Consider the following 27249-nt stretch of genomic DNA (forward strand, 5'->3'; position numbering starts at 1 on the left):
CAATGTCTGTTCATCACAGAGTAATAATCCAGCCGCAGAATTATTGCAAATGCAAAATAAAATGTATAAAATGATTTGCAAAGCAATTTTATCATAACGCCTACGCAACTAATGTGGTATCTACAGTATTTCAGTTCATCCGATCCTGATAAATGTTACCCGCTAGCCTAAAGTCGTATTTCAATTTAAATCGTGGTCTGTTGTGATCCACATCTGTCCCTTAAAATTCGACATTACTTATCCTAATTTGATCATGAGCATAAATAATAATGCCTTTACTACCGTGTTTTTACTCATACTCTCTATAAACATCAAAGTATGCCTAGGACAGTTCAATAAAGCCTGGAGTGATAAATATGAAAGCAACACTTGCCCGAAACTTCATCCAAAAAATTTCATCAACTTTACTCCAGTTGGTAAGTACCTTTCATAAGCTGCACTAAAACATTCCGCGTTTTAAGAATTTATATGAATTTTAAAGTTATAAAAAAATCCTCATTTATTTTAGGGAAATTATCAGCGGGCAACTATACAGAAAAGACAAATCTTCGAGGGTTGCGACAATGCGTGATGGCGTGCTGCATCGCCGACTCGTGCAACATCGTGTTTATCCACAATGGCCGGTGCCTGCATGTGGAGTGTGTGAGCGACGAGCTCTGTCTGCCGCAGCTGAGGACTGGCAACAGGAAGTGGGAGTCCCATGTCTCCATGATACTGGTCAAACCTGTTCTGCCCAATGGTATTTATCTACCCTTAAGTATATTACACCTGCCCTCTTTTACTGCTGCTAATTTGTTCACATTCTTAATTTTTTGCAGAGAATTGGTCAGACATTCTTGACCAGTCCAACTATAGGGAAGCAAACAACTTTGTACCTGAAGATGACTCCATCTACTCTCCATACAGCAGCAGCCACAGAAATGATATAGGACCAGAAGATGTTGACCCTAATTTCTTAGCCAGATTCCTAAGCAATCTTCCAAACATTGAAGATGAGGACAATTCAAGACCCTATAGCAAATATAGGGATAACAATGTGGGAGAAATGATACTTGATGCTTCAAGCTTTCTAGACAAGGACCCTTGTGAAGTTGGGGTAGCTGAAGACTGCCCATTCAATGCTGAGTGTATTCCTCTAAGTATTAAAACTCGTAATGGAATCTGTAAGTGTATACCAGGCACCTCTGAGAATGAACAGGGTATGTGTGTTCAGAACTCCAGACCTTATTCTAAGGGCCCCACAGATCTAGAAACTATGATGAAGAAAACTGAAGATCTATCTGCTGAGCCAAAGCTTGAATCTTCTTCGCCAAGTACCATTCAAAAACTGACAGTCTCTATTGTGTCCAAAGAGGTAATTTAACCATATCTATAGTAATATATATAAAGACACATATATTTTTGCATAAAATTGCTCAAACAATGCATTTGATTGATGATAAATACACAAAAGAAATAAAAAAAATAATAATGTAATGAACTTACTAGTTTCTTAAAATTTGCAGGTTCAACTACCAGACAATGAAGTAACCCTGGATGCATTTACCATTCCTGATGAAAAAGCCACTCAGAGCCATTACAATTATGTCTGGACACTAGTTGACCAGCCTAAAGGAGGATTTACTGGTAAGCAGTATCTCTATCATCCTTATACAATATGAAGATATAGTTTATAGGGGTTATATACTGCTTGAATATATCAGCTTCCAAATGGCTGATCTTGACATAAAATATATCCCCAGATAACATAACTTTGTATTTACTTATAATTAATGTAACTTCCACAATCATGTTTATGTGGCATCTTTTACACTGCATTCAAAAACTCCAATCCACCAGGCAACATGAAGCAGAACGGCGCGTCCGTCACGCTAACCGACCTGACGGAAGGCCAGTACCAGTTCAAGGTCACAGTGAACGGGACGGGCGCGTACGGCGAGGGCTTCGGCAACGTGACGGTGGCGCCGCGGCAGCGCACCAACACGCCGCCGCTCGTGCTCATCACGCCGCGCGCGCAGAGCGTCAAGCTGCCCAACTCCATGGCCGTGCTGGACGGCGGCGCTAGTAAGGTAATACATACTTCTTAAATTTAAGAGCCTTGCTCTTGTCGGTGTGGTTCCTGCAACTGCGGTTTGTCTGTAATACAGGATGGGCCAGTGAAAAGTTTAAAAAATTCACAGAAAAAAAACTATAAGAAATATTTCAAAAAATCTTTTTTTAATATAACGTCAGAAGTCGGGATTTTTTTTTTAAATAATAATAGTGTTCATATGACCACCGTCGCGACTTCGGCATTCTTCCAAACGAGAATGGAAATTTTGTTGCATAGAGACCTCGGTATTGCCATAGGAAGTGTTACGAGTGTTTCTGTCCCCTAAGCTATAGGAATTTGAGGTTACAATTCGATAACGTGGTTCCAGCAACACGAAACCACTTGTTACACGTCAATTGAGTCCATGCCGGTAGTTTTAGAATTTTTCCCGGAAAAGCTGATTTCACGGAGAGGCGATATCCTTGCCACCCAGGAGCTCTGACCTGTCCCAGTAGTTTTTTTTTCTGTGGGGATACCTGAAGCACCATGTGTACATTCATAAACCAAGGAGGCTGCGTGAATTAAAAGCAAAGATTAGGGAAGAGATGGTGGCAATACCAACAATATGGAAAAGAGTATTGACAAATTTCCATTCTCGTTTGGAAGAATACCGAAGTCGCGACGGTGGCCATATGAACACTATTATTATTCCAAAAAAAATTCCCGACTACTGACGTTATATTAAAAAATGTTTTTTTGAAATATTACTTATAGTTTTTTTTCTGTGATTTTTTTAAATTTAAACTTTTCACTGGCCCACTCTGTACATACCTATACTTATATTATGCTGACGTCTGTCTCCCAGAGAGGTAGGCGAAGACTATTAATGTGCCACGATTCTGATATACTTGTTTCGCTTCCTCTACATTCATAAGTCTCCTCATACACGCTCGTCGGTTTCGGAAGTATGTCGCTTATTTGGTCGACACACATTTTTACAGCAACCATAGCCTAAGGTTGTGACAAATGTATAAGTTATATGAAGAAGCCAGATAAGTAGCCATGACATCGCCACGCCACGCCCACGTTTGCTTTTTACATAGTCAACGAGCCAGGTATAGTATACATATGGATGTCCCATCTGAGATACCTCACCTACAGCCTACACCTTCAGCCCCAATTCATGTTAATAGTATAAAAATATAAAACTCCCAACAGGACGACGACGCAATAATCTCCTGGCACTGGGAGGTCAAAGCGGGTCCGATCGGCTACCAGCCGCCGCTTCAGGACGGGCCCACGCTCGTGTTGAACGACCTCAAGCAGCCCGGCAACTACACCTTCCAACTCACTGTGGAGGACTCCGACCATGTCAAGAATTCGACCACTGCGAATATTACAGTGCTGAACCCGACTGATTACCCGCCGGAGGCTAATGCAGGTGAGATTGGAATCTTTGGGAGAGGTGAGGAAACAAGGGTTTACTCATTGGAATAAAATGTCATATTTGCAGTATAACATACAGATCATACGGGTATTTTTTATCTCAATCAGGAAAAAGTCAAGTAAGTCTATTTTTGTCCCATCTACCTAATGAATCGATGGGTATAGGGTATATATCCTAATCCTAACTAATATTATAAATGCGAAAGTCACTGTCTGACTCTCCTACTATAGAATAGATTTAACATATTAGGTTTTGTATTTATTTCAGACAACTGAAAAACTTTAATACCGCGAAGTAGGATCTTCATATTAATTCGCCTCGGTTCCATACAAGCTCTCTGTATTGCGCTTTTAGTGCCATCTGTTGGTTATATCCGGAACTGTCTGTCTGTCTGTCTGTCTGTCTGTCTGTTACTCTTTCACGCCAAAACTACTGAACGGATTTGAATGAAATTTGGTATACATATGGTCTAGACCCTGAGAAAGAACATAGGCTACTTTTTATTGCGAAACGGAGGTTGTAAGGGGTTAAAAGGGGGGGTTAAAAGTTGTATGCGAATACTTAATTTTAAAAGATAAAAATACTACGGCTGACTGGCGTAGTGGTTAGTGACCCTGACTGCTATGCCGAAGGTCCCGGGTTCGATTCCCGGCCGGGGTAGATCTTTTTTTAAATAAACTTTATATTTAAGCACTTGATGAGCAATAATTAAACATTTTGTTCTAGCGTTTTTGAAACTTCGATCTGTGAGTGGATGAAATAGGTGTTCATATTTTGTATGAAGTTCGTCATTTTTGAAGATAAAAACATTATATTTTGTATTTAGGCACTACATAATCACAAAAAAATAATAATTAGCATATAAAAAAAACCCAGTGTGGGGGTGTAATATAGGGGTTGAAAGTTTTATGGGTGTTGAGTTTTAGAAGTTTAATTTATATAGTAGCTATGTCCGCTCCTAGATGGCGTTGTCGGATCGGATATAGATCGCGGTATGGTTTGATTTTAGCTAATGTACTTATAGTTTGTATGTATTTGCAGTAAGTGTTTAAGGTCCTCGAAAACAACCCAATAAACGACTGTACTTTTCAATACGTATAATTCATTGTCATTTGGTTCTTATGCGTCATTTTTGAAGATAAAACCATGAAACTTATTACGTAGGTGTTTTAGGAAAATATGCAGAGATTTTCTATACGGAATTCCCATGACTGACACGCACAGGCTAAACGTAGCGTAGGCGTTGAAATTAGGAAGGGACGTAGCTTAGGTACCGTATTTTCCCACAAAAACCGGAGTTAGCGGTTGAACTTAGGCTGTTTTTAACAGCATGCGGATTTGATCACGCACGCGGGATTTCCCCGCACGCGTTCATACAAGTATTCATTGTGACGCGTGGAATATGCACACGAGATGCGGGAAAATGGCGTGCTATCCCACGTGCGTGATGAAATCTGCATGCTGTTAAAACAGCCGTAAAGCTTAGTTACAATAGGATATTGCAAGATACCTAGATGTTTTCAATCTAACATGTCTGCACACCTTAGTAAAGTTATGGTTTTGTTTTGAAAAATGGGAGTTAAAGTGAAAAAAAATAAGTAGTATGAAAAAAACCAAAACTGCATAAGTAAGATGCTTGAAATTAAACATTTATAAATTACTATTCTGCCATTGCTATACAAGTCTTTGCTCAATGAAGTCATGAAAATCATTTTTAGTCAAATATCTTCGTACTTATTTGTCAACTTTCATCTAATTTAATACCACCATGGCATGTTATTGGGTAGGTAGTTCGGGAGTAGTCCACGGCAAAATAATTTTAAGGCGAAGCGAAGCTCGCGGGCAACAGCTAGTATAGCATAAAAACATACGCAGTTTCAAATACAAATGCGGGTGAATGAGTAGGTGTTAACACAATAATGTTTGAGCCCGCATATTCGCTAAATATATCGATGGCAATTTGATTAGGTATAGATAGAAAACCTTAGAACCGAAGTATTGCAATTTCAATATGTGGCCTACTTTAGATCTTAAAATTAGCGTTAAAGAGAAAAACCCCAAATTTTTTCAAAGTACATATTTAAAATTTGACAACTATGGGCCCGAACACTTCGTTGCGAGTTGCGACGGGTTTGACAGTGTTTCAGGGCAAATGCTTGATTTTGATTACTGTCGCAATTGTTTGCGATGCGACGTCACCACGCTGTATCGTGTCCGGGCATAATAAATTCAACCCCTCTTCTTTAATTCCCCTATAACTTCCACTTCCAGGTCAAGACGTGATAATCTACCTGCCCAACAACAAGCTGACGTTAAACGGCAGCCTGTCCACGGACGACCACGAGATCGTGCAGTGGGAATGGACCAAGGCGGCGCAGGATGAGAATAAGGCGGTTGATATGCAGAACACACACTCGCCCTATTTACAGGTGAGGATGGAGAGACATTTCGACGTATTTACTCGCAATACACAATACATAGCTTCTAGAGGCCTACAGCACTAATTTTGCTTCTGATTAAATTTATTTTATTTATTTATTTCACAAAATCCACAGCACAAGACAAAATAATAGCTTAGGTATTCAATAAGCCATACATAGGCCAATTACGGACTTACATTATACAAACAAATCACAATTACATCAGACAGAAACTAAAATATAAAAAACACATGCAAAATTTAGGTTACAATACAGTCACACGAAAAATTACAAAAGATTACAAGCAATTAAAAATTACAAGCATCAAAAGATAAACAAAAATTCATTTAGAGTTGACTCATGTATTATATTAAACACAAAAGTCACCAGCATGTCATTTAAAAATTCTAAATTTGTAAATCAATAACTACGAGGGCGATACCGAAATGATCGGGAATAGAAAAAAGTACAAAGAAATCATAATATTATTTACTTTTATTGTTTTTCAAAGTAGTCTCCGTGACATTCAATGCACTTTTTCATTCGATTAAACCAATCATTGAAACAGTAATTGTACAGTCGTTTGCAATAGAAACCAACAATCATGTAAACAAATATGGCGGACTGACATTGACAGCGTATTGTTTATGCCCATAGTGATGTCATAGTGTTCTAATTAGATTAAATATATAAGCCATAGACTATAAAATAAAACTGATTATATATAAAAAAAGTGTTTATTAAAACAAATTTAAATCTTCGTCTTCGTCATCATCACTATCAGAAGTGTCGCCGGTGACTGTAATTATAAATGGACCACTATGTCATCGCTTGCCATGTCTAAAATGCCGTCGAGCTTTTTCATTTCTTCCTCTTCCTTTTTTCGTTTTGGTTAATTATATTAAGCTCTTGAATTTTTTTTTAATTGTATTCAAATAATATTAAATTAAAATAATTTATTAAATTAAAAATAAAAGATAACTTCAGATTACGAACAACACTAACTTTTCAATGACTTATAGAGTTCGATGAGTAAAAAACTAAGATGACAGCTTGTCAAATACTTCGAAATTTTTACGTTGCAAATGTTTTAACAAATTTAACTTATAAATACAAGTTAAATCGTGTTGAAGATAATGTGAAAACAATGGTGTGTTCGTTGAAATCAGACTATGTTCATAAATTGATCGAAAATGTATGTGATTACGGAGTAATCGTGACAATTTGGTTTGTTTACATGATTGCTGGTTTCCATTGCAAACCACTATAGTCTGAAGTGGATACTGTCAAAACAGCTGATTTGTAAGCTTCGACCGCCTCTTCTGGGCCGCTAAACCGTTGACCACGTAGCATATCTTTAATTCTTGGGAATGTAAAATAATCATTGGGGCTCAGATCAGGGCTATACGGAGGATGGTCCATCAACTCCACGTTTTCCATATTTAAAAACGTTCTTGTTTTGCGAGCGGTATGAGAGCTTGCATTATCGTGGTGAAGGATTATACGACGATTCGGGTTAGTTTTACGAAGTTCTCTTACGACTTCCAGCAAACAAACTGTTGTGTACCAATCAGCAGTAACCATCCTTTGTTCTTGTAATGGAATCGTAGCCACATGGCCAGTTTTCGATACAAACGAAGCGACCATTTTTTTCGACACGCTGCGTGAGCGAATAACTTTTGTTGACTTGACCTCACCTTCGAAGACCCAAACTGCCGATTGATGTTTTCTTTCGGGCTCATATGAATAAATCCACGATTCATCACCAGAGACGATATTGTAGACAGCATTTGAACTGCCTCCATTGAACCGTTGCAGAGCAGATCGACACCAATTAACACGAGCCGACTTTTGTTCCTCGGTCAAACGGTGGGGCACCCAGCGCGAAACTAACTTCTTGACACCCAGTTCTTCATGTAAAATGGTTTGAATGGCTGTCATACCAATGCTGAGAGAAGCCCGAATCTGCTCGTATGTCACATGTCTATCTTCTTTTATTAACTGGCGTACAGCATCGATGTTATCTTGTGTTACCGCTGTTTTTGGCCGACCAGTAGAAGGGACTGTGGTAAGAGAGGAACGTCCACGGCGAAACTCAGAATACCAACGATATATAGTCGTTTTACTTGGTGCTTCAAGTTTATAAATAGAAACAAGCTCGGCGAGACATTGTTCTTGAGATAAACCTCGACGAAAGTTGTGAAAAATTATTGCACGGAAATGTTCCCGCGTAAGCTCCATTTTTTACACCGACTTGTCAAATTCAAATGGTCAATACTCTTTTATTTTTTACTTTTTTTAAATTCGAAAATGGAATTATGTTTGAAAAAACACTACATTTGATACACCAAAAAGGTTTCACTCTAATTTATTCCTAAGTATTCTATTCCCGATCTTTTCGGTGTAGCCCTCGTATCCTTGGCGAAAAACCATTCCCTTATTCTGTTTACAAAACTCATTTGCGTTAAATTAAAAATGTCAAGGTCTGAGAACTGTTTATTATAAGTTTTAGGTAGTCGGCAACTTATGGAGTTACTTGCGTAGTTTGTATGCACTAAAGGTATGTGGAAAAGGGCTTTGCGAGTATGACGTGTGCGGGTGGATGGTGTATTCAGGGATAACATTATGTTTACGAGTTCAGGGCAGTCTACAATGCCATGACATACATTATATAGTAGTTTCATGTCCAAAACTATACGACGATCCTTTAAGGTCATAAATTTTAGGCGAGAACAAGAAGACTCATAATCATCCTGCAGTCCAGATCTATAATTAATATGGTTTATAAATCTTTTTTGAATGCGCTCAATCATATCCATATAAATGGTGTATTGCGGGTTCCAGACAGAGCAACAATATTCTAGGACACTTCTAACGTAGGCAAAGTATAAAACATAAACACAGTTAATGTCCTTAAATGGCTTACTGACTCTCAATATGAAACCAAGACTTTTAAATGCCTTATTGACTATGCATTCAATGTGGTCGTGGAAAGTTAGTTTGGGGTCCAATAACACACCCAGATCTCGCATCACATACACTCTTTTCAGTGGAACATTATTCAGGGAGTAAGAATAGGAAACAGGTGTTGTTTTCCTAGTAAAACTAATGTAGGTGCATTTATCGGCATTCACGTTAATTCTGTTCTTATAATAATATACTGATAGACGATCAGGTCCTCCTGAAGTAGTTGGCAGTCTTCAATTGATGCAACTTTCTTGTAAACCTTTTTATCATCGGCGTATAGGAGAAATTTCGAATTTTTAAAACAGCTTCCGATATCATATAAATATGCTACATAAAGAAGTGGTCCCAAAATAGACCCTTGTGGGACGCCTGATGGCACATGAATTACACCTGATCTACAGTTGCCTATTCTAACAGCTTGGTTGCGGTTCTTTATGTATGATTCGGTCCAGCGCAGTAGATTGCCGCAGATTCCCAATGTCTCAATTTTATTTAGTAAGATCGTATGATCGACTCGATCAAACGCCTTTTCAAAGTCGGTATAAATGGCGTCCACTTGTCCTCCTTTGTCCATATCCCTTAGAACAGAATTTGTAAATACTGCTAAATTTGTAGTGGTCGATTTATTTAAAGATGAGAAAGTTTTTTTTTTGCTGGTACTAAGCCCTAAATGAATGAAGAAGACTAAGATGTTCCACATCTGTGTCATTCATTACATAGAATGTGTTGTGTGCCCATGGTTTGCGCTCATAAACTTTTTTTGGTAATGGCACTAGTTTCTGAGTTTAGTTGCAAAGTTAGGGTTTTTGTAATCTAGTAAACTGGTTTTTCTAGGAATTTTATGGTTAGTATCGATTATTTTTGGTAACCGTAACTTGCTAATACAGTTTCTGTATCCGTGCTAATATAAAATAAATCTCGAAATAAAACATTGTTATGAATTAACACATCTATAGCCAAACCAGGAATATAAAAACCCTCGCCATATTGCGGAAAAGCAATAGAACTTTTTTCTTGCACAGGTATCACAAAGTGTCATAAACTCAAAAATGTCATTTGTCTATTGCTGTCAAACTGTGGTGCTGTCAATGCGTAGTGTTTATTTTAGCTTTTGTGAGTTTTTGTGTTTCTAAATGCCGTTAACTATCCATAGCCGTGAAAGGAAACTAATTTACCACAAACACGAGTATTTGTCGGAGTAAAAGTCCGTGGGATTGGACTATATTTCTCTTGATAACATAACTGATGCTATTGTCAAAATGACTTGTAGGTATATAGTATAGTATGAGCAAATGAATTGGCAATTTTGAAGCTATTACTGTAGTTTTTATTAATTACATTACAATAATTGAAACAGAAATTGAAAAATTGATTATTAATCTTGGTGGCAGTGAAAGCGACTCATCAAGGGACGGCGAATCCGAGACATCTGAAATATATCATAGTGAATACCTACATATCAAATCGGTTGAATATTTAGGTTCTAATTTTGATTGATTATACCTACACATATTTTATCCAGTCAATGGGTTTAACTTTCTTATTACATAGTTCTGCATGCAAACCTGTAAGAGGCTAAGATGTACCTACTTTATTTCGAATTCCTGTGAGGATGGAAAATATTAAGCCACTTACTCTTGTCTATTGAATGCTTAAAACCATTTCAGCATTATGCCTTTAGGTCAATTTATCTATTTTCAATTGCCGTTAATGAGTACCTACAAGGTAAATACTTACACAACTGTAATCTAAATGTGGGTTTGCACGATGTTTTCCTTCACCGTTAGACTTTTAGTACACGTCATGTTACTTAAGTTCCAAAGAACCCATAGTAATCCTCTCACTGAGCTACTGACACTCTTTTCAAAATAAATCATTAAAAAAATACTATTATAAATTTGAGCATAGCCAATTCACATTGGTATGACTATACTTAGTGTTGCAGTCCTCAACGCGAATGTGGCGCTCTTAATACAGGGTTTTTATATTCCTGGTTTGGCTTTACATCTACAAAGTATATTAATTTGTAACCATTAGCTAGTTGCCTAATTTGTTATTCGCCTAAAAAACTATAATTTAAATTTTAATATACAAAACTGTCCTGCACTTTACTAACATTTTTAACCTCTGTTCCCTGAATACAGCTATCCAACCTATCAGAGGGCATGTACACATTCGTACTGAAGGTGACAGATTCGTCGGGGCAGTCCTCTACAGCAGAGGTGCATGTGTTCGTGAAACCTCCCACGAACACTCCGCCTGTCGCCAACGCCGGGTCTGACCTCGTAAGTACAAACTTAACGGTTAGAAGAGCTATAGACTAAAGCAGAGTTCTTATACTAAACAAATGAAACTCTGAGTGGAAAATAAGGTGAAGAAAAAAATATTGGAAATGTAAATTCAAACAAGGGGTGTTCATTAAACATGATGCATGGTAGCATAATGGGAGAAGTTTAACATGATATATAGTTATTTAGGTATACATAATATTGTGAAGCAAACCTTGCATGAAGTTTGTGTGTGTGTCATAGAAGTCATAGTCATAAGTAAGTATAAGTATGGTGTATCTTAAATAATATGATGTTCTCTCATTAATAAAATAAGACTCTAACGCAAACTCAAGTTTGAAGATCTTAATCTGTCCTGTAAATATCTAACCGGATTGAGTACCTACCTTCGAATTCTCACTACTATAATAGTTCACGGCAATAACAATTAAATTAGAATGAGAGTGAGTGATATCGCTAGTGTCAATTTCAAGAATCACCCACATTATGTCATTACATAAAGAAACAATATGAAGATGGCGGCCATTACATAAGTGGGAGAAGGTAAATGCAGCTTGAGTCCGACAACCATTTTCAGTCAATTTATCTGCTCGCGCTATATCAGCGATATTACCCACTCTCACACCAGTTCTAACCGTTACATAAGCATGCAAAAATCACTCCTAACAAATGTGTGTGTACCTCCACTAATCCTCTTACAGTTCATATCGCTGCCCCAGACCTGGGTCACATTGAACGGGTCCAGCTCTCACGACGATCACAGAATAGTCGCGTACACTTGGCATTGCGTCGACGGGCCCACTAACTCCACTATCGTAGGCTATAATGAGTCTGTGGCCAACGCTACCGGCTTGACTAAAGGACAGTACGTGTTTTCGCTGACGGTGCTAGATGACAACGGGAATTCGGCAACGGATAACGTTACCGTTACTGTTACACAGAGTAAGTTTGTAAATATATTATTTAAGGTAATTATTTAAACGGGTAATATTTTTTCGGCAATTTGTTGCTGCAACACAGTGGCTGGCAACATTGCTAGCAATAACAGGCGGACTAAGCAATATTGCAGTAATATCCTAGCCATATAGCCACAATGGCCAGTATGGCCGATATTGTTTATTTAGATTGCCGGATGATCGCTGAGCGATCGATATTTCTGCAATATTGCCCAGCAAGTTCTATTGCTGTTCCCGTCGCTCTCTATTATTATGGTATAGTGCATCCTTTTCTTCGTGTAGCTCGTTTAAGAGTCTGTGACATGAGCCATACTATTGCAGCCATATTGCAACACATATCTCGGCCATCGGTTGCTCAGCCATCAAGATAGCCGGCAATAAGTAGCCAATGGTGCAGCCTCAAATTGCCGAAAAACATTGCCCGTTTAGAAGCACCTTTACCTATGTGAAGGTCTTGTAATCATTGCTATGTATTTTATCTTCGTTTCTCACTACATAAGTTCAAATAATCATGGTCACTGGTTATGGGAGAATTTATTATAGCATGTTGGGGTATTATCATAATTTAACTTGTGTTCTGGTAATTAATAAATAATTAATGTAGCATTCTCCTGTTTCCGCATCAAAAAGTAGCTCGATCCGTTCACTAATAAATACATTATACAGAGGACCAGATAAATTGGTTCCACATCAGCAGTAACAGCAGCAGCACATAATATGGCTTTTTAACACATTCCACTGAGGCCTTTGCCCAGCAGTGGGACACAAACTAGGCTAATTAAAAAAAAACACATTCCACGTTCACAGACAAGAACAGCCCGCCAAAAGCGAACGCGGGCGGCGACCAAGTCCTCTCTCTGCCTCTCCCCGTGCTGTCCCTGAACGGGTCCGCATCTCGGGATGACTTCCGCATCGTGTCGTGGCGCTGGGCGCGCGCCGCGTCCGGCCTCGCCGCCGGCACCGTCGTGCTCAACACTGACACGCAACCTGTGCTCATGGTGAGGGTTAGAATAAGACTTCCGGCACACTTACGTGTCGTATCGTGACGCGCTTTACATTTCGCATAACATGTCGCGACACGACACGACATGCAAATATGTTCCTCACCATATTAAATGTATGAAACCGATAGCGTCACGACACGACAAGTAAGTATAAGACTCCCGCAACGTGTCGTGGCGCTGGGCGCGCGCCGCGTCCGGCCTCGCCGCCGGCACCGTCGTGCTCAACACTGACACGCAGCCTGTGCTCATGGTGAGGGTTAGTTACAATAACTAACGTACCCAGGGTCATAATAATAATTATTGTGTTCTTCTGGCCGATATTAGACTATCTGCGCAGGAGTATCTATCCCTTGTAGGTATATTGCACTAAAGTTTAGGCACTATCATATTTTAGTTCCGAAATTCAGAGACAACATGGCAACCGTCAGGCTAGCCGCCAGCTAGTGTGACCCTACAAGAGCAACTGTTTTACATGCCCACTGTCACTGTCAGTTGATAAATCTATGTATTGTACTGGATGCTAAAAAAAATTATCTCCCACAGCTAACAAACATAGAGCCGGGGCGCTACGTCTTCGAGCTAACAGTGACAGACGACCAAGGAGAATCCGACCGGGACACAGTGAGCGTGCAAATAAAACCCGACCCGTTAGAGATGCACCTTCTGGAGATGACCCTCAATGTCCCGGTGTCGACGTTCACACAGAGCCAGTTGGACTCGCTGGTTCAGAAGATGGCGCTACTTTTGAAGGAGGATGTCAAAGTGAATGTGACGGAAGTGCGCGGGGAGATCGATACCGGGAATACGCAGCTGATATTCTTTTTGTCTGAAGAGGTTTGTAATAATTTACTTGTTTTTGTGATTATGCAGTCAAAAAGAACAGTCGGTCTCTTATTAAATATTAAGTTAATTTTTATATATACCTATTAAATAATTGTTGACGATTATACGTAAACTATTAAATCTCCTACGGAGACATGATTATGTTTGTTGGCCACATATCTTCAAATTCCTGGTAAAGTGAGCAGTTAAAAGAACTGGAACTTGCTGGAAACTTGCTCCAACATTTTGTTTTTTCAGTCTTGTCATCTATACTTAGGTAAATTTTAGAACAATCTTCCACCTCCCCAGAACAAAGCCGTCGAGGGCATCCGCGCCCTAAACCTTGTCCGGGGCGCGGGCACCGATTCCTACGGGGCGGGCGTAGCGCGAGTGCGCACCGTGCGCTGCCTGAGCTCGTGCTCGGGGCGCGGCGCGTGCGACCAGGCGGCGCGCGCGTGCCGCTGCGACGCCTTCTGGATGCAGAGCCTCTTCACGCTCATGCAGCCCGACGCACAGCCTGATTGTGGTAAATAGACAGTCTATACGAACTTTCATGCTGGATTTTAGTGAATCCCGGTTAGGTTTGCGATGCCTCGCTTCGCTCGGCACTCTAGGTTTTAAGAAATACGGGGTTGGTGTAAATGGCCTCGCTTCGCTCGGCTCTTAAGGGTTCACAAAATGCCCATAAGGTTAGGCTTTAGGGAACGCTGGGTTGAGATGTATGGCCTGGCTTTAGGGAATGCTGTATTAAGTATATGTCGCAGCCGGATCGTATAATCCGCCGCATTACATTACGGCTGGCCGCATTACATGACAGGGCCGCTTTGTAATGCGCCGGTTCAACGTTTAGCCGGATTGTCATTTCCATACGTTCTTCAATACGGCGGCTCACGTTCAGCCACATCGTACGTCTACTGAAATTGTAGGGTGACCATGACCATACTTATAAAATAAAGCAACGTTTGATTGAATTAAAAATCTTTTTTATTAATCACTCATAGGTTTCTTCATAATATGAATTTTTTTACTAGTCTAGAATTATTATCATAGACACTAATATAGTAAATAAAAAAATTAGCTTTAGAATTAATTGACGTATTTATAAAATACTATACTATTTGGCTTAAATACTTTAATACTTTATGAAATAATCATTTTTATGTAGAGATCTAAGTCAGTTGGACAACATTCATGATATTATATTTTTAGCCCCAGTAATATTGTGTGGAATTCCGCCAACCACCAGAATCCATGGGCACTTTACCTACCTATTTTGACGTGCATTATAACCTCCGAAACTCGGTCCTTTGTCCATGGTTTCTTCACTGTCCCACATTGAGCAGAGTCGTGAGCACAAGTTTCGATCCTCCGTTAACGTTGCGTATCGCCAACTGTCACTGTCAAAATGTAAGGCAAATTTGTTAGTTCCAAAAGTGGCATTTGTTTTTTCCATGTTAGGTGGAATTTCACCAAACGCTAAACGTATTTAGTAGCCTGTCATACGTCTGTCAGTTAGTACAAAATGTATTTAAAATTTGATTTAAATACGTTTAGCGTTTGGTAAAAGCGACCCTTCGTGTAGATTCGAAAATAGTATCGAATCCTATGCTCGCGCCTCAGAATAGAAAATATTTAACGGCACGTTAAAATTGTTCTTAAAGTCACTGTCCACTAACGTATTTATCACGATTTCTTCATTTGCACTCATATCTTCGCAATTTTATAACGCATGAACTGTATTCGACGCCATTGTTGTTGTTATGTCAGGCAGCGCCACGAGTGTTAAAAGTGAAAAATAAAAACTTTCAAAGCGGCGGATAATTCCTCGCCGTATTACATTACGGCCAGCCATATTGAAGGACGCACGACGTCGAATACAATCCGCCGAAATTTCATCCAGCCGTATTCAATCCGGCTAAACTTTCATCCGGCACATTACAAAGCGGCCCTGTCATGTAATGCGGCCAGCCGTAATGTAATGCGGCGGATTATACAATCCGGCTGCGACATATATATTGCCTCGTTTTGCTCGGCTCTCAAGGGTTTAGGAATGCGAGGTTGGTTTATATGGCCTCGCTTCGCTCGGCTCTTTAAGGTTTAGGAATTGCCGGTTAAGTAGGTATGTATTGCCTCACTTCGCTCGGCTCTCAAGGGTTTAGGAATGCGAGGTTGGTTTATATGGCCTTGCTTCGCTCACCTCTTTAGGGTTGAGAAAATGCCGATAAGGTTAGGCTTTAGGGAACGCTGGGTTGAGATGTATGGCCTCGCTTTGCTCGTCTCTTTACAATTTGGGAAATACCGGTTAAGTTTGTATTGAGCCGAACACCTGGCTGTCTTATTTAGGTACGAGTATTATGCAAAAAAATGGTGACGTAGAGTAATGGACTTTGGTGAGATGTAATGATGCCAGCAAATATGTGTAGAATGAAGCGCTGTTCAATTAAATATGTAAGTCCAAATCAAATTATTTACCCCAGACTAATATTATTAAGATTATGTGAATAAGCTGCGATGCAATAACGCATTTGTCCTTTATACCTGCGTCAGTAGTTGACAAATACTGGACATCATCTGTTGTGCAAATACTTGGAATATTTGTACCATTGTTATTCTGGTATTTCCATTATTAAGTACTTAGAATTGCAAATAAACGACAATCGATTGTAGCACAGCCATGACTTGTTGTCAAGATATGGTTGGTGTACAATCTTTACATACATGTATAGGCACCAACATCAATCGACTCTGGCTTACAGCTGAAAATAGGTAGGTATTTTCAGCATACTCAAATTGATGGTGGACAAACATAGGAATGATTTTAATATTTTTTACAGCTTTAGTCAATCGACTACAGTTACTAACCCCCTCCTTTCCACCCCCAGACTGGTCAGTAGTCTACGCGAGTCTCGGCGGCATCGCGGCTCTGTGCCTCACGTGCGGGCTGTGTTCGCTGTGCGCGCGCGGCGCCCGCCGAGTGGCCGCCCCCCGCGCGCCGCGCCCCGCCCCCGCCTACCGGCTGCTGCCATTGGCTGATCATGAGGATAAGCCTTGTGAGTGTTGCTGTCTCTTTTAGTGGAGGGGGAGATGTAGCTAGACATGAAATATGTTGTAGTACAATTAGAGTGAAAGTTTGATCGATACCTCGGATCGCTTCAAAAGGCATTTGATATGAAATGCAGAGATACATATAGAAATTATAGCCGCTAACTGTCTTTTAAACATATGAGAACGTCAAGATAGCGGAACTGAAGTATGACATGCAGCGATGTGATTGGCAGAAATGGAATTGAGAAGGACCTTAGTCCATGCTATGCTTTCGTAGATTTATTCTGAGATACTATACGCGGCCTAAGTGAAGTTTTCTTAATTTCAGTTACAAGCAAGGACCTCTCAGAATCGGAGACGGATTCGGACGTACTGTTCGAGTCGAAGAGCAAGACGACGTCGTTCAACCGCCTGCTCAACGGCGACGCTCAGCCCAACTGGAAGAAAAACGGACACCACAAACCCTCAAGAAAGGTGAAAACGTAGGAACGAATGTGATGCAAACAAATGTTTACTTGACGCATATTGAGCAGAGCTGAGTATATTGATAATTGCCATATTACAGTACCGAGTACCTACCCTATGTTCATTGTAACTCAAGGTTTCCAAAGATACAGTGAATTCGTAGTGCATTGACGCTCAAGTGTTGTTTTGCGAGGAGAACCCAGATTCCAGCAGCAATGCACTAAGAATTCAATATTGTTTTGGACATGGATGGCATTGAATAGTGTACTTAGGTACCTGTAAAGTAAATTATTTACTCCCCGAGGCTGTGCCTTTGTTACCTGCCACACTAGAAAGTGTATTAACAAAATAGAAAGGCGATATTTGCGATACTGTTCTCAAAAAGATTAGCGTGAACCAAAATATTTTTTCAGTAAGTAATAAGCCTTGGAAGCTTCTAGAAACATGAGGTCTAGGCGTAAAATATTAAAATGTATTCATAATTTAAGTACTTAATTGAGTGTTCGTGTTTAGAACGCATAATTGACTGAAATTACCAGCAGTAGGTACTTATTTACAATGGTTAACCTATTATGTACGAGTATTACCATGGTATATGATGATAATAATGATTTTATTAGACTTTGGAGTATTACATTATATTTACAACTCAGACAATGGGGTCTGGTAAAGAGAGATAACTATAATTTATATTATTTGCAGATTGTGCCACAAGTGCCCATTGAAATACCATAGTTTTTATTTGGGGTGCGTATTGCGACGTATAAAAACGAAATGTATAATTTCACATTAATAACGTTCACAACATAACGAACGTTACGTATAACAACAAAATCTATATTTTCATAAGGTATAAGATTCAATTGGTATAACGTACATTTTATATAATATCAAAATATATAATACTTACGAGGACTAATATCAATTCGTATAACATACATTACGTATATCGTTTAAAATATATACTATCATTTAGTATAAAGTTCATAAAACATACTAACATACAATAACATAATCTGTGTTTAATTACCCAACACCGTCATACCCCTTAGCACCAAAACCTAAAGATAGGTGCGACGACGAGCAAAGCGAGGAGGAGCGTGTTAGGTGCACATGTTCGTCGAAACCAAAGCGGAGCGCAGCGAAGCGGAGCGGAGCGTCTCCCCATATAGCGTCAATAATAATAATGTCAAAACCCCTTAGCACCAAAACCTAAAGATAGGTGCGACGACGAGCAAAGCGAGGAGGAGCGTGTTAGGTGCACATGTTCGTCGAAACCAAAGCGGAGCGCAGCGAAGCGGAGCGGAGCGTTCCCCCCACATTACATCAATAATAATGAAAATATGATACGACAATCTTTTATACTTTTTGTGCATTATACATTATGATAATTATATCCGTTGTAGAATATATGTTATAAACGTTATGCATTTTAATCGTTATATCAATTGAAATTATACTTTTTGAACGTTATTCTTTACGAAGTTATGTATTTAGTTATTATGCTTTTCGTTTGTTATGCACAGTGATCGTTATACTTAATAAATTTATATCATATGGGCGTATACCTTGTGAATGTTATACCATTCGTTTTTATACCTCGTATTACTTACCCTTTTATTTGACACGTTTTTACCATAAGTTTTCTTATGGGACCCTGACTTGAGTGTCTGGCGAATATTAGTTGTTACAGGTGTTTCTTGCAAACATAACTGCTGATTCTGAGACCGGGTGCCGCGTTTAATGATCTGTGCTATTTTGAATCGCCAAATTCATTGTTTTTCTACTGTATTTCATGTCATTAATCTTGAACTTTATAAATATAATCATGCACAAATTAACTAGTGTTAAGTACCTACCTATTATTGTGATGTGGTTTGAATATAAGTAATCGTAATTTATTATAACTTCCAACTATTATACAATAAAATTTAATTACTGGCATATTTTTTGGAAGATGTGACACAATTTTTGTGTTTATACATAAACGGAACCAACAAGGCATTCTAATATTTTGATGTTCAAAGTCTCGATACACGGGAGTAAGTACTTAAAAATAATAATGTAGTTTACCAGACATGACATAATACATACAAATAGAATTATATTTAATTGAGTTTTTAATAATTAGGCAAACATTTCCTATTATTTAATGCAATTGAGATCTAGTCGATAATAACAATTTAGTAATAATTTGTACATTATATTGTATACCTACCTGTTTTATTGTTTGTATTGTGTATGTTATATATAAATAAATAGTAAATTACTTTTAAAGTTTGTAAATATTATATTGTACCTACCATATATGCTAAAAACGTGTTTTATTGAATAAAAGTTAGTGAAACACATATTTCAAAGCATTATTTATTATAAATTCCTTCGTTTATAAACAACAATGCAATTTTCAGCTAATAGACTTTCTGTATGTACCTAAGTATTATTTTGTAACAATATTTCTGTTATTGCTAGTATTTTTTTAATATTTAGTTACCTATTAAGTATCTAAATCTCGGGCTTTATAAGATCAAATATATGTATTATACTTACATCTTTTATATTTACGTATGTATTATGACAACAATTTTGGATAGAAAAGTTAGAAAAAACAGCATTTAAGAAGTTTAGATGAAAATTTATTGCTTTTATATAAATTGCAATAAAATAATTAAACAATTGACAAGAAAAAGCATTGTGTGCATATAGCCAGTGATGATATTTTTATGTAAAGTCAATAATAAATGTAAAGCTTTGTTGTTCATAGTACTTATGAAAGTCAAATCTGTATGTTGCGTGGACTGTAGGTTTGGCTGGCTGGTCTTCTTCATTAAAACCAAAGTTTCACAGTGAGACAGTATTTATTTTTATCACAACACAAGAGCACCGTACAGCAGTTTTATTGTAACAGTAATAGGATACGGAAGTAACCATAAACAATAAATTAAAAATATACCTGTGTTGCCATCAACATATTGCCGCCCAAGAAAGAGCAAACGATAAATTAACTCAAGAGATAACATTTGTATGACCAAATAAAGTGCAATCATGCTTAAACACATATACCTAACATAGTTTACATAGTATTTACTTAGGCATTTTGTACATTACATATTTTGTCAACTCTAACTTGAAAGATACCTATCGAACAACAAGTTATGAAAATAAATTTATATAAACAAAGCTGACCGTTTTTAATTTATGTATTTACCTAACAAACATATTTTATGAATACCTACTATAACCATATAGAAGAGTACTTAAGTATATAATAGTAAATCTGACTATAACGATTATGCAGCTAAATGTTACTAATTTCAACTGTAAACACACATGTAAGGCATATACTTTAATTTAACAAAATATTATTTAACTGCAATTTAAATGCTAATCAAGTATGTAAGTATATAACAGCATTTTACTAAATCTTAATCAGTAGTAAAACTTTATATAAGGTAAGCACACATTTAACTATAGTAACGTTTATCTAACAATTAAGGTTGTAATTTCTTTACATTATACAAACAACTTAACTAATTTTAACTATAAGTACCTATTCATAACAACAATAGACATAGTCTTAGTAGTGTCAATGACATACAATGAAACAATCTTAAATCTATAAAAGGATACCTATTTATAATCATTTTTCAATAGGTAAAACGCTTATGCTCTGCAATGACCTAGTATACAATTTACCATCAGCTGTTTTTAACTGAAAGGCTCTGACCTTGCCATCATTTCCAGGGAATACTTTCACGACCCGTGCCATGGGCCACACCAAAGGTGGAGAATTGGGCTCTCTCATAAGAACTAGTGAACCTTCAGTTACATTAGGCATAGATTGACACCACTTACTTCTATTTTGCAAAGTATTTAAATAGTACTTATACCAAGCCTTCCAAAACCTTTGTTGCAACTGTGTACATTGTTGCCAGAAGCTTAGCCTATTGTTCCTAGTTTCAGAATTATCTACCTCGGGATACATAGTTAGAGACGTGCCTATAAGGAAATGCCCCGGAGTCAGGTAGCAGTAATCATTTATATCCTCAGAGAGGGGCAAAATAGGGCGTGAATTTAGCACAGCCTCTATCTGACATAATACAGTATTTAACTGTTCATAAGTTAATGCAGCATCTAACACAATGCGCTTTAAATGATATTTCATGCTTTTCACAGCGGCTTCTGCAAGCCCAGCGAACACCGGTGCATAGCTAGGTGTGAAATGAAACTTTATGCCTTCTTTGGCAGTATATGCTTGCACAAGTCCCTGATGATCAGCAGAACTATTAAGTTTGTACAGTTCCACCAGCTGGTTCCTTGCTCCTCGAAAACAACCACCATTATCACAGAATACCTCGCTGGGCAGGCCTCGTCTACTTGAAAATCGTTTAAAGGCTGCAAGGAACGCCTCAGTAGTGAGATCAGAGGTCAATTCCAAATGAATTGCCTTCGTGACAAAACACACGAATATACATACATAACCTTTGCTAATAATAGCTTTTCTAACACGCGAATTTTTTACTTTGACAGGCCCAGCGAAGTCAATGCCTATTTTCTGGAATGGTCTGCATGGTGTGACTCGCTGAGGAGGCAAGGATCCCATTAGCTGCTTCGCTGCACAAGCTTTGAGCCTAAAACAAACCAAACATTTATGAGTTACCTTTTTTACTTGTCGCATTCCATTTATTAACCAATATTTTTGATTTAAGTTAGCAAGAAGTGATTTAGGCCCGGCATGTAATAACCTTTTATGCTCACTTTGTATAATAAGTTCAGTTATTCGTGATTTTTGAGCTAAGATGATAGGATGTTTTTGCGATAGCGGTATGTCCGAGTTATCAAGTCGCCCCCCTACTCTGATCAAGCCGTCTTTATCTAAGAAAGGATGTAGAGATTTCAAGGGTCCTCGCATGCAGTTGCCCTTTCGCAATGAGTTTATTTCATCACAGAAATAAATAGATTGCTCATGCTTTATTATTAAATGCAACGCATTTTGTAACTCATCAGGAGTTAGTGTTTTATCATGAATTTTTGTACCGCTCTTTAAGTTATTACAAAACCTAAGGATATAAGCTATCACCCTAGTCATTTTATCTATATCTGAATATTTATTTAAAATTTCAGATAATATGTCCTGTTTGATACCTGTAGTAAGTACCACTTTAGCAGGCAGTGGTGTGGTCTTGGATTTCTTCATCTCTGGCAAACTGACAGGCAGATCTAAGTCTTTACTTTCAAATTTGTACTCTGATTGCAGGAACTCTGGCCCCTCCCACCAGAGGGCGCTGTTCGGAAGCTCCTGAGGACTTATACCTCGACTTATGAGATCAGCAGGGTTAGCTGTGGATGGCACATATAGCCAGGGCCACTTATTAGTTTTCTGCTGTATTACCCCTACTCTGTTCGATACATAAGCTTGTAGTTTAGTTGTTTCAGTTTGAATCCAAGCCAAAGTTATTTTAGAATCAGTGAATAAGTACACATCATCAATTTTTACATTTTCATGCAAAGTGTTATACACTCTCTCCATTAAAGTGGACAAAAGCAAGGCAGCATTTAGCTCTAACCTAGGTATGGTTAGGGGGTTCGCGCGTGGGTTAACTCGCGACTTTGAACAGAGTAGGTATAATTTAGCCTTACCTGTTTTGTCGACCACACGATGATAAATGCAGCACCCGTATCCCGTCGTACTGGACGCATCAGCAAAACCTATTAGTTGCTCAGTTACTGCTGTTTTCGTTGGAATGTACCTATTTATATTGATAGGCTGCATAGCCGCTAGACTCCTAACAAATTGAAGCCACTCATCAGCTAGCTCAGCTGGAATACGTTCATCCCAAGCAGTATTATTAGACCAAATCCTTGATATTATACTTTTAGCTTTTATAACTATTGGACCCGCAAAACCTAAGGGATCATAGAATTTAGATATGTAGCTAAGCACTTCCCTCTTCGTTATGACCTCCTCATTGAAAGGCACTGGGCTGTTTATTATAAAACAGTCCTTCTGTACATCAAGATTAAGCCCCAAAGCCTTCATACTATAGTTACCATTCTGAAGTTCAAGCTGACTAAATTGCTGCTCAGCCTCCGGTATGTCAGCCAATATAGAGGGTGTGTTAGAAGCCCATTTATGCAAACTAAAGCTCCCATAACTTAACATTTCACACAACTGCCGTTTTGCTTCAATTAATTGGTTTAAATCCGAACATGAATATATAATGTCATCAACATACGTACAATTTTTTATTATAAAAGCTGCTAGAGGCAGGTCATGCTCGTGGGTTTTTGCAAGCTCAAATAAACAGCGCGTCGCTAAATAGCTTGAAGATTTCATACCATAACTGACGGTATCAAGACGAATACACCGTATAGCCTGACTAGAGTTATCGCGCCACAGAATGTTCTGAAGTGAAGTGTGCTCCGGGTTTACCAGTATATTGCGGAACATTTTTTTAATGTCAGAGCTCAAAGTGTATTCCCCATATCTATACAATAGCACAATGTCAAACAATTCTTTTTGCACTGTAAGCCCATTGAGTAAAATATCATTTAAAGATATTTTTTTATTTGTTTTCATACTACAATCAAATACAACCCTCATGGGCGTACTTTTACTATTTTCGTTTATTACCGAGTGATGCGGCACAAAATAAATTGGATCCTCATTGAAATTGTATGAGTTAATATCCACATAATGCCCATGCCCCAGGGCTACATAGTCATCAATAAACTTTTGATAATTTGTAAGCAAATTGATGTTCTTTTGCAGTCTTTTTTCTAGACTGAGAAACCTGTGTAATGCTAGGTCAAATGAGTTGCCTAGAGTTTCATTAATGTTGCCGGTTTCTATTTTCAAAGGTAAGTCAACAGTAAACTTGTTATTTTCAAGCTTTACTGAGCTTACAAATAATTTTTCTGCCAACTCTTGCTCTGAATCCCGCTCTTTTAGTAACTCCGGAACACTCTCCACTTCCCAAAGCTTTTTTATATTGTCACTTACATCTGATTCACATTTAGCACAAAAAAGAGATACAACCTGATCCTTTATAATGGTATCTGTTAATGCTCCGGCGATGACATGGCCAAACTTAGTGTTGATGATGCTTGGAGATGAAGATGGTAGCTGATGGTTGGTTGAAGGCGAGCGTTGGGCCTCCTCAAGCTGCAGCAACACCTGGAAAAATACACCAGCACCAATTAGCATGTTAATCTCGGATGGCTGATTGAATGACGGGTCTGCCAAGGTGATACCAGCAGGGATGTTCAAGTTTTTTAAGTCTACTGGTGACTGTGGTAATTTGCATGTGATCTTTTCCACCACATGACAGTCCACCAGGGTACTAAAGTTAGTTGTCAATGAATGAACTTGCAATGGTAAACAATAGCTGACTTTATTATTGCTCCCAGTTACTCCGATGAGGTTTAGATTGTTTTGCTTGGGTGTAAAGCCCAAGACCTCAACGGCTCTTGCTGTAATGAGTGACACCTGTGAACCGGAGTCAAGGATACATTTTATATGAACTTCCTGTCCATTTTTCGCAAATACTTTGACCCGTGCTGTTGGGATTAATATATCATTTGCAGAGTCTCCAGAAAGGAGAACTACTGACCCTGGGCCACTTTCTTTGTCGAGGTGGAGCAGTGTGTTATGATTTTTTTTGCATTGCCCACACCTAAAGTGGAATTTACATTTGCCAGGATGTATATTTAAACATGTGTTACATAGGTTATTTTTTCTTGCAAATGACACTCTGTCTTGGGTAGATAGTAATTTAAATTTTGGGCAAGTATATAATTTGTGATTGGTACACTTACAGTATAAGCACTCCATTGTAGAATTGGTTGTTGTTGCCAGAGTAACCTTACTCTTTGTTAAGCTTGCCGGCTGCCGTTTCCCAGATGTGGCTGTCTCGCTGTGATCGGTGTTCTCCAAAGCAAGAGCTCGCCTCTCCAGATAGGAGAGGAAATCTTGAACTGTTGGGTCATTCTCCAGGTTTCTCTCCAGCTGATATGACCTCCAGCTGTATGTGTCTAACTTACGCTGCAGAATACCCAGTAAAAACGGGTCTTTGTCATCGACATTCACCTGTAGGTTGGTGAGAGCGCTCATAGTCTGGTTCACTACTGAAACAAAAGTCCTTAAATCGTTAGCGCCTGCATACTTGGGCAACTTTTCCAAGTCTAACAGGGTGTTAACATGCTCGTTTACTATCTGATATTTGTTGTAAAACCTTTTGCTTAACAACTCCATGGCTTTCTCGTAACTCGCTGAGTTGAGTGGTAAATTTTTTACTAAGTCGAAGGGTTCACCCTGAAGGTAAGATCGCAGGTAGTATAATTTCTGTACATTGTCTAGGGATTTGTCATTATGAATGACTGACTTGAAAATCTCAATGAACGTTACGTATTCCGAGTATTTACCTGAAAAACTTGGAATGTTTATACTTGGTAACTTTGTCCTACTAGAAATGCCACTGGTACCTGACTCCGGAGTTTCACTAGCACTACTATGCGACTTAATGCTTTGGTTTAACACAGTTAAACAATGAAAATATTTATCCTCGACTTCACCAACATCCTCAGTGTCTGACAAGTCTAATGCCAAAATATCCTTATTAAGCTGATCATAATCAGCAAACGTGGTTGTCAACCTATCTCTTTTTGTAATGAGAGTTTCCACTTCACTTAACTTTAAATTTTCGCTATTTACAAATGAAAACAATCGCGTTACAATACCTTTTGCATAGCCTCTCCGGGCTTTTAGAGCTTTTAGTTGTTCCTCCATTATGATACACAGTTAAATTACACAATTTATCGTATTTGTTGCGACTCTAATGTTAGCTATTTACAATTACAGTTATTTACAGCTAAACTTTGCACTAGAAATCGAAAATTGAAAGCAAATTACAAATTGTTGCAACCACCACGCCAAATAAAATAAGATGGCGAATTTTTTGACGTCGCATACGCCGTTCCGCTAGAGGGCGCAAGTTTCGCAAACGCAGCGCAGGCCTGCCAACCTAACTATTCTTACTTGACGTATGGTATGAACCAATGAGACTCGTCCGCTGCAGACTCGGAGTTCTTTGACGCGACGTGATTGGACGATGGTCGCTTCCCACGTCTCGTTGTTGATTCCGTCTTCGGTCTTCGCCGCTCGAGTGGGACGACTGGCACGATGCTATCTTCTTTCCCTTTCTCTCTTGCCGCGATATGAATTGGAATGGCGGGAATTGTTCTTGGTTAAATGTTCCGGATTTTGATGTTATTTCTTATTTATTGCAACAACTCCTATCTTGAAGTTGTCGAAAATATATCACTGTATGACGTTCGGATGATTTCGCAGATACTTGATAGCTTGGTTTCGCAAGTATACTGATCCTCCCGCCTTTTTAGTTCTTGCTGCATGCACGCATTGCGGCTCCCGTGTGCAATTTTATCTCGCTGTCCTTTCGCACAGGAAACTCCGTCGGATCGTTATGGACCAATGTATGTTGCGTGGACTGTAGGTTTGGCTGGCTGGTCTTCTTCATTAAAACCAAAGTTTCACAGTGAGACAGTATTTATTTTTATCACAACACAAGAGCACCGTACAGCAGTTTTATTGTAACAGTAATAGGATACGGAAGTAACCATAAACAATAAATTAAAAATATACCTGTGTTGCCATCAACAAAATCTTCACTGGATAAGAGGAGTTCACATTAATTCATTGGTGGAAGTGAACTCTGATGATAAGATAAATTAGACAAAACAATAAATTACACCTGATAACAAAGGTTGGAATGATAAACTATCAC

General features: G+C 38.6%; 1 protein-coding gene across 1 annotated transcript; it reads left to right on the plus strand.

The window, feature by feature from the left end:
* On the plus strand, window positions 1-18185 carry LOC105380148 (dyslexia-associated protein KIAA0319). Its single transcript, XM_038116922.2, has 14 exons — window positions 1-416; window positions 509-739; window positions 819-1354; window positions 1506-1626; window positions 1840-2069; window positions 3251-3473; window positions 5751-5908; window positions 11011-11151; window positions 11856-12096; window positions 12918-13108; window positions 13658-13948; window positions 14246-14462; window positions 16819-16986; window positions 17310-18185. Exons 1-14 carry the CDS (start codon window positions 254-256, stop codon window positions 17465-17467), a joined length of 3069 nt encoding a protein of 1022 aa, XP_037972850.2. The 5' UTR covers window positions 1-253; the 3' UTR covers window positions 17468-18185.
* Window positions 18186-27249: the final 9064 nt, after the last annotated feature.

Source organism: Plutella xylostella, chromosome 3, assembly GCF_932276165.1.
Source record: "Plutella xylostella chromosome 3, ilPluXylo3.1, whole genome shotgun sequence".
In the NCBI taxonomy this organism is placed as follows: Eukaryota; Metazoa; Arthropoda; class Insecta; order Lepidoptera; family Plutellidae; genus Plutella; species Plutella xylostella.